Below are 9187 nucleotides of genomic sequence, written 5' to 3' on the forward strand. Positions count from 1 at the left end.
TTCTAAGAAACAAGATGCCCTCAAATATTTCAATGGAATCATAATTCTATATTTAAGCTACAATATACATTTTTAAAATTTTCATATAAATGCAGCACATTAAATACATTTTAAACATATCCATTGCTACCGAAGTATACTTAATAAAGTAAAATACTTAAAAATTAAGACAAAAGCAAATATTATTTCGTGTATTTTAATAGCAAACTTACAGGTACAGCACAGAAGACAGACAACATTAAAAACATGTACTTGCATGTAGGACAACTTATAAAAGTATAATGAGTGGATGGAATCTACTGTATGATACAGACTTCATATAGTTGCCATCAATAAGAAATTTACCTTTAAAAAAAACAAACCCAAATGCTGGCATTGTCCAGAAAAGTCTGACTGGCATATTTATAATTGTTATAAAGTTGAACTGCTGAAATTTGTTCAATGAAAGGTTTTTTTTACAGCAATAATGCTTTATATGTCCCCACGTTTATATTAAAAAATCCACACACAAATGAAAATGAAAAATAACTTGCCAATACCCGATTCTGTCCTCTATTTTTTCCATTTGCAACCATAGATTTAGGTACCTTTTAACCCCATGGGAAAAAAATCTAACGTTCATTACTACCAATAACAGGAAGAAGAGATTTTATTTGTTTTGAGAATGACAAATCCATCTTAGTAGAATTTAAGCACGCTCTCCACGTATGCGGCGTGCTAGCTGAATATCTTTTGGCATGATTGTGACACGTTTGGCGTGGATAGCACAAAGGTTGGTGTCTTCAAACAGGCCAACCAGGTAGGCCTCACTTGCCTCCTATTGAGAAAAGAAAATGGTTGAATTACTTTAAATAAAAAATACCCAAATCCTCACAAAATACATAGGTAAGTTTATTTTCAAGCCAAGCAAAAGGAAATGGAAAAACATTATCTTATGTATCTTAACTCCTAATTTTAATCTTGTATCTAAAACTCTCTTATTGATTCCACACATGGATTTCCTTGCTCTTTTATTTATATTGTATTTCTCATGCCCCACAACATTCTTTAATTGCAACTTTCAAAGTAAATCACAGCTCTATATTGGATCCAATCTACCAATGGGAACAACTAAGGCAATAATTTTGTTTTTAAATTATTAGATTTGTTATGAATTGTTCTATTGCTGTTGTGAGCTGCCCTGAGCCTACGGAGAGGGGTGGCATACAAATCTAATAAATAAATAAATAAATAAATAAAATTTAAAAAATCATGATTATTTCCAAAAATGCTGTATCCACTAATACAGTGTTTCCCAACCTTTTTAAAGCCGTGGCACATTATTCACATTTACAAAATCCTGGGGAACATTGAGCGGGGGTGGGGGGCGTGTGTGTGTGTGTGGAAAAAAAAGTTTGGACAAAAAATATCTCTCTTCCTCCCTTTCGCTCTATTTCTCTCTCTCTCTCTCTCTCTCTCTCTCCCTTCCCTCCTCTTTCTTTCCCCTCTCTCTCCATCTCTCTTTGTTTCTCCCTTCCTTCCTCTCTTTTTTGCCCTCCTTCCCCTCTCTCTGTCTTTCCCTCACCCTCCTTCCCCCCTCTTTCTCTCTCTTGCTTTCTCTCTCTTGCTGTCTTTCTCTTTCCCCTCTGTCCCTCTCTCTTTCTCTCTCTCTTTTGCTTTCTCTCTTTCTCTCCCCCCTCTCTCTCCCTCTCTCTTGCTATCTCTCTTTCTCTCTCTTTTGCTTTCTCTTTCTCTCCCCCCTCTCTCCTTCTTTCTCTCCCCCCTCTCTCTCCTTCTTTCTCTCCCCCCTCTCTCCCTCTCTTGCTATCTCTTTCTCTCTCCCCTCTCTCCCTCCCTCTCTTGCTATCTTTCTCTCTCTTTCTATCCCCCCCTCTCTTGCTATCTCTTTCTCTCTTTCTCTCCCCCCTCTCTCCCTCTCTTTCTCTCTCTCCCTCTCTTGCTATATCTTTCTCTCTCTTTCTCTCCCCCCTCTCTTGCTTTCTCTTTCTCTCCCCCCTCTCTCCCTCTCTCTTTCTCCCAGTAGCCGTGGGGCGACGGCAGGGTGATCAGTTGTGAAGCGGAGCTCCAGAACGGAGGCACAGACGGCGGTGGCTAGACGCCATACATTTCTGGCGTTGTGCTGGGCATGGACGTGGGGCTTGAGCCTCCATCCTGGTCCAGCCAGCAGGCAAGTGCCAGCCACGCAATTCCAGCATTTCCAGCCGCCGCCGTCGGTGCCTCTGTTCCTCTGTTCCGTAGCTCCGCCTCACAGCTGATCACCCTGACGTCGCCCCACGGCTACTGGGAGAAAGAGAGAGGGGGGGGAGAGAAAGAGAAAGCAAGAGAGGGGGAGAGAGAGAGGGACCACCCTGCCACCGCCCCACGGCATGGCTCCTGCCCGCTGCCGCCATCACCCTCCCGCTGCGCGCCGACCTCCCGCTGCCGCTGCCCTCCCACCAAGCCCCAAAGCTCACCTGCTGACAGGGAAGCTCCAGCCGGGCGGGGCGCCGCAGGTGCTGGAAAACTTGGAAGGCGCAAAGAAGCAAGCTCAGCTTCCGGTCTCACAACTTTTTTCTCTTCGCAAAAAGTTGCGAGACCAGAAGCTGAGCTTATTTCTTCGCGGCACACCTGACCATGTCTTGCGGCACACCAGTGTGCCGCGGCACACCGGTTGGGAAACACTGAACTAATAGACCCAATCACTAGTTATGATAGAAATGAATGCTATGCTTTGAATTGGTAGATATTTTTGAGTTTTAACAGACATCTTTGTTCTCCTTCTTTCAAACTATAACAAAGGTAGTCCTCAATTTATGACAACCGTGACAAGAATTTCCGTTGCTAAACAAGACAATTGTTATGTAAGTCATACCCAATTTTACAACCTTTTTGCAGTGGTTGTTAAGCGAATCACTACTATTATTAAATGAATCGTGTAGTCTTTATGTGAAGCTGGCCTCCCCCATTGACTTTGTTTGTTGGAAACTGGTCGTGTGATCCTGGGACGCAGCAACTGTTATAAATACATGTTGGATGCCAAGCAGTTGAATTTTGATCATGTGACTCTGGGGGATGCTGTGATGGCCATTAAATGTGAGGACTGCCCGTAAATCTTTTTTTTCCAACACCACAGTACTGTCAAACAATTGCTAAATGAATGGCTATAAGTTGAGGACAACGACCACAATTCAGCCCAAAATTTATGTTACTAAGTGAGAAATTTTTTAAGTGAGTCTTGTCCCATTTCATGAGGTTTTCTTGTCACGTTTGCTAAGTGAATCACTGCAGTTGTTAAATTAGTAACACAGTTCTTAAGTGAATCTGATTTCCCAATTGATTTTGCTTGTCAAAAGGCTGCAGAAGGGGATCACATGACCCTGGGACACAACCGTCACAAATGTGAATCAGTTGTCAAGCATCCGAATGTAAATCACATAACTGTGGAAATGCTGCAACTGTCACAAGTGTGAAAAACAGTCATAAGTCACTTTTTTCAGTTGTAACTTTGAACAGTCATTAAGTGAACTGTTGTAAGTCAAGGACTTACTTGTACCTATATAATTTTGATTTGCTATTTTGCACAATGTTGCATGTTGAGTACGGCGGAGCTAAGGAGGAACCTGCAATAGAAATAGACTGCCCTTGGGTACACTCAAAGTGTTTTACTTAAAGAGCTTTCACAATTCATCAAAGAAGCATATATGTTTGTATGTGAAATGCATAATGCAGAAATAGTAATGTTTTAAAAATAAATCCCATTTCAATTAAACTGTTACACTATCTGGTATTAAACCATGGAATGCCTGACATAAATGTTGGATTCTTGACCTCATGATTCTGTCTTATTTAGAGAATCATGCAATGACAAGCAGATAACAAGAAATCTCATTTTCAAAGCATGTCTTTATGAAAGACTTGCTGTGACAAATGGAATCCACTGGCCATACAATAGGGCCTATCTTAGTGAATTAGTGTTTTATATTCATCTATTCTATACTGGATTTTGAACCCCCCGCAATACATAACCAATCGGCTTTCTTAATTCTAATGGAATAAAACTTCCAGGTCCCTATGTTGCATGGCATTAAATGTTTTAATCAGTTTAAGTTGGAATTCTGCAAGTTGCCTCTTGGTATTTCAAAAAAATGAATTTTGGCTTACATCTATTTTGATTTTGGTGGAGTAAATATTTCTTGTTTATCTATTCCCTCAGGCCTGAGAAAAGATATGCAACTTTATCATGCAGAATATGTGCAGCACTTTTAACTTTATATTTTTAAGACACAACTTATTTACAACTGCAAGACAAAATATTGCATTTCATCTGTAATGTACAAATTATCTAGCTAAAATTTGACAAAGTCCACCCAGATCAGAATTTCTCTCAATGGCTTCGTAGAAAGTTAAGACAATCACATAACATACAGAAAAAGTATATGTTCCACTCTTAGAAGAAGAGCTTAAAAGAAACTGGTATTTTCTCTTAAAAAAAATTGGTCCCTTTCTCATATAGCATCATGTGATTCATATTTCCAAAATATTTGCTACTCTAATTAAAATTAATAGCATCATCACATTTCTTTAGAATACTTGACATATATCTCAATGTTATTGTTAAAATATTTTGAACTCTAACAATCCCTGTTTTAGCTTTTGAGATTCTATTGAGGAAGCAGATTACTTTTTTTTTAAAAAAAGTGGCAGTTATTAGCTCACCTACAATTACATATATTCTTAATTCTGAAACCCACCAATCATATGAAATTTTGACTGACCATAGAAACAGCTCAACCAATCAGATGACTGTATGGAAGCAACCAATCACATGCATCCTCACGTACCAAAAGCACAGTATTATCAATGGCTGCCCTCTAGAAAAGAACTTGGGTATAATTTCTGTTGGCAAATGTACATCGACTCATATAATACAACTAAATAAGTTGCATTTATTTAGAGCCAGATGCAATGCTTTAATTTCTGAAAGCAAGGTTAAAAAATATAGAAAAGATAGAAAAGATTAGTAAAGAAATTTATAATATCTTCTATAAAAAACACAATTAGTCATTGTAAATGACATATCAATAAAAGCGAAGGATACTTGTGTTTTGGAAGGATAACTTAAAATAACAATTTTTTTACCTGCAAAGCACCAATAGCTGCGCTCTGGAAACGCAGATCTGTTTTGAAGTCCTGGGCAATTTCACGCACCAGGCGCTGAAATGGAAGTTTGCGGATCAGAAGTTCAGTTGATTTCTGATAACGTCTGATTTCACGAAGAGCTACAGTACCTGGCCTTTGAATAAAAACAAAGCAAAAATAGTTAAGCATTTCCCTTCCAATCTTAAAGAGAAATACACAAAACCCAATGTATATTCCCGAAACACATGCTGTACAAAGCTAATTTACATGACTGAAATAAGCTTGCAAGAAAAACTCTAGACTTAAATTAAAACCAGAACACTATGAAAGACTCCAACTGCAATAATTCAGTTGCTTTCTGTTTTCTCAAACTCCTTTGAAAGTTGGTAAGAAATTAAATAACTTTTTACCATGGACGTTGCTGGTAAAACGAGTGATTTCTAAGATACCAACAAGTTATGGCAATTGTTATTTCTTTTGTTTTAAACATTTTAAAAACATAAAACCAATAGTATTTACTTCTTATTCTGGATCAGACACTGCCCTCTAGTGGTTACACTGTACAAAATCTACCATTTGGCACAGTTACGGTTGGAGAATTAAACTACTGTAATGTCAATACTGTAAATGAGAAACTGCCCAATATATTTGAAACCAATAAACCAAACATTAATAACCACTCTCATTATCGAGCTTTATTATGGCATCCTACAAACCGGCGAGCTCTTTAAGGTTAATAATAAAGCTGCAATTTTTTTTCAGGTTCTCCTTTAAATTCGATTTAATTAAAAAAAAAACACAGGCCCTATCACCAACCATTACCGATCATTTCCAAAAATATTTTCGTTCAAAATATTTTTAAGAGTCGGGTATAATTTTTTTTTTGCATTTTAAAAAAAAAATAACGACTCCGATTAAAATGATCGTGACTCGATCCAAGAAACAGTTATTAAACCGGGATCTTTTTTTCCCCTCCTCGAACAAAAAAAGAAAAAAAAATGCGTTCCCATAAATATTTCCGCGTCGTTACGGGGCGATCACATCGTCATATTTTTCCTTCCGGTCATTTTTTAAAATATACTATCTATACCTGTAGCGATGAGGTTTCTTGACCCCGCCGGTAGAGGGCGCACTCTTGCGAGCGGCTTTCGTGGCCAGCTGCTTCCTGGGCGCCTTCCCCCCGGTGGATTTGCGGGCAGTTTGCTTGGTACGAGCCATGTTCCCGCGAACTTCTCTTCCTTATAACCTACACGGGGCGAGAAGTCACCCGCGCGATCAGCCACGTTAAAGGAAAGGCGGCCGTTCGAAAATGCCCATCGAAAAACGGGCAAAAAATAAATAAATAAATAAATAAATAAATAGAGACGCCTCAGATCCCCAGAAATATATATATATATATATATTTTTTAAAAAAGCCCATTCGAACCGTGCCGGATCCACCCCCCGCCTGACACTCCGGCTGCCGGCTTGCAAACGTCCAACGGCAACATCAACAACAACAACAACGGAAAGCCTTCCCTGCAAAGTCCTTGAATCGGATGAGAAAATGTCGGTGGGAGTTTCGCGCTCTAATTGCATTTCAGCGGCAAATCGATCCGCCTTTAAGATTTCAAAGCAGGGGAGGGAAAACACACAAACACACACACAACCCCCTTTTGCCCAGCGCACCGAATTTGGAGAGCGAGGCAGCCGATCCTCTCCTCCCACGTCCCCCCCCCCCGGGAGAAAAAAAAAAGTCCCCAATTGCAGAATCCAACCGACGGATATAAAGGGCGAACGTCCGCATTGAAAGCAAGGGGGTTGACGGCTTCTTCCTCGCTTGCAAAAAGGAGAATTCAAACGAGAGCACCCCAAAAGGGGGGGAAAACACCAAGCCAGGAGCTAGAAAGCCACCGAGCGAACTTTTTTTGGGGGGGGAGGGGGGGCTGCCGCCACTTCTGCCTCTCCGCCCGTGTAAAGTGTGCCAGTCTCGCTCCCCCCAAAACGCCTCTCTCTCCCTCGGCAAACTCAGCCTCAACAAAATGGAAACAATCGCCCAAACGCAGCCCTTACTACAGTGTTTCCCAACCTTGGCAACTTGAAGATATTTGGACTTCAACTCCCAGAATTCCCCAGCCAGCATTCGCATCCCATCTATTTTAATCCCAATTATTTATCCCATTCGCTGGCTGGGGAATTCTGGGAGTTGAAGTCCAAATATCTTCAAGTTGCCAAGGTTGGGAAACACTGCTTTACTACACCCTCGCTCCCTTTTTGCGGGCAAAGGAAAGAGGACGCGAAGGCGGGTTGGGGAAAAATAAAAGAAAACAGCGGCCAGCGCTTCCAAAAACCTCAAAAGTGGGATCCGGCGGGGCTTTTATATGGGGAGAGGAAAAGTTTGGGCAAATAGGCGCGGAGGCTTTTCCTAGGGGTGCGCTTCTCTCTCCTCCCCCCGGCTGGTTCCAATAGGGGGGAGAGAAAAAATATGGTCGGTGACCAAGAGAAAAAGAGACAAGATGGTGAAGCTGAGCAACAACTGTGGGGAAGGAAGGCGAGGAGGAGAGTTGCCTTTCCCCCCCCCCCTCTCTTCCCGGGGCTTCCCTTTGGCAGCCGTTTCCCGGCTCCCGTCCAGGGGTCGGCGGGGGAGCGGGGAGGAGGATAGTGGAGGTTTGGGGGAGGGCGGGGGCCCAAGAAGGGGGCGACGGCCGAGCAAAGTGGGGCCGGGGGGCAGGAGGGAGTCTAAAGGGAAGGAGCAGCCCGAGCTTCTCCTCTGCCGTGCTCGGGAAGGCGGAGAGAGAAAAGGGACGCTCCGGTTCTCCCTCCAACCGCGGTTCTCGCTCCCAGAAGTTTGCCGGGGGAGCCCCGGGGGCGGCTCGGAGGGCTCCTCGAACCGAGAGGGGGCTCCGAGGTCCCGTCCAAGGAGGTTTTGGAAGACTTACCCCCGTCCGCTTACGCTGAGCGCGGCTGCTTAGGAGGAGGAGGAGGAGGCGCTGAAAGCTGCTGCGGGCGACGGCGGATGAGAGCACAATTGAAAGATGGCTGACTGGCAAAGGCCGACTCCGCTGCCTTGGCTACGCCCCCCCGACCGCCCAGGCGACGCCCCCTCCCGCGGAGACCGCCAATGGCGCACAATGGAGGGAAGGCCAGGCCACGCCCACCCCGCCCTCCTCCCCACCCACTCTCGGTTTCCCGCGGCCGCCTCAGTGTGTACAAACACAAAAGACACGCTGCGCGCGCCCCGGGCACGGAGTGAGTAAGAGAGAGAGAGAGAGAGAGGGATTCCCCCGGCCGTCCTCCTCTCCCTCCCGTCTAGCAGAGAGCCGGTACAGATGTCGGGAGATCACGCGGCCCCCATTCAACGGCCAACAGCCGAGCCGCGAGCAGCTCCAACTGTCAGGCCAACGGCCACTTAATTACTACCGTTAGTACCTGGCCGGGGAGGAGTCCACTCCGGACACCGTCGTCTCGTGGGTTCCCCGCTGCTTAATCCCCTCCAGCGCTCTTACTCCTCCCATTTTAAGAGGCCCCTCAGTATCCCCAATACAAGTTTGGGAGGGAGGGGGCGGTCACGAATATAATTCCGAGTGAATGAGCCGTTAAAAAAATCAAAGGCTAATGATAATTCGTTGGCCAATGGAGAGGGGCAATAAAAAAGACGTGTTAGACGTTTGATAAATGTGTCAGGGTATTATTTGTTTTTGAGAAATAATTCCCTCAACACTCAAAACTTTTTACTAAGTCTGCACTTCTATTTCTACTAGTTTTTTCTCATCATTCCTATCACCCATTTCCTCCCACTTAGGACTGTATGACTGTAACTTGTTGCTTGTATCCTTAAGATTTTTATTAATATTGATTGTTTCTTCATTGCTTATTGGACCCCTATGACAATCATTAAGTCTTGTACCTCATGATTCTTGACAAATGTATATTTTCTTTTATGTACACTGAGAGCATATGCACCAAGACAAATTCCTTGTATGTCCAATCCAATTCTATTCTATTCTTCGAAATATAGAACTGAAATAAAAGAGGGACGCTTTAGTGCATCACCTACAGGTGAAACTGGAAAAATTAGAATATAGTGCAA

General features: G+C 43.1%; 1 protein-coding gene across 1 annotated transcript; it reads right to left on the reverse strand.

Moving 5' to 3' along the window:
• Positions 1–180: 180 nt before the first annotated feature.
• On the reverse strand, positions 181–8477 carry H3-3A (H3.3 histone A). Its single transcript, XM_070734323.1, has 4 exons — positions 8037–8477; positions 6209–6364; positions 5119–5272; positions 181–817 (listed from the first exon to the last, which is right to left on the reverse strand). The coding sequence occupies exons 2-4, from the start codon at positions 6334–6336 to the stop codon at positions 689–691; spliced, it is 411 nt and encodes a 136-aa protein (XP_070590424.1). The 5' UTR covers positions 6337–6364; positions 8037–8477; the 3' UTR covers positions 181–688.
• Positions 8478–9187: the final 710 nt, after the last annotated feature.

This window comes from Erythrolamprus reginae, chromosome 1 (genome assembly GCF_031021105.1).
Source record: "Erythrolamprus reginae isolate rEryReg1 chromosome 1, rEryReg1.hap1, whole genome shotgun sequence".
Taxonomy (NCBI): Eukaryota; Metazoa; Chordata; class Lepidosauria; order Squamata; family Dipsadidae; genus Erythrolamprus; species Erythrolamprus reginae.

Excerpts from the sequence above, each read along its gene's own strand:
- H3-3A (XM_070734323.1), bottom strand. The coding sequence starts at position 6,336 with ATGGCTCGTACCAAGCAAACTGCCCGCAAATCCACCGGGGGGAAGGCG. Across the intron at positions 5,273-6,208 it reads AAGAAACCTCATCGCTACAG|GCCAGGTACTGTAGCTCTTC; the intron begins GTATAGATAGTA and ends TTTTATTCAAAG. Across the intron at positions 818-5,118 it reads CAGCTATTGGTGCTTTGCAG|GAGGCAAGTGAGGCCTACCT; the intron begins GTAAAAAAATTG and ends TTTTCTCAATAG.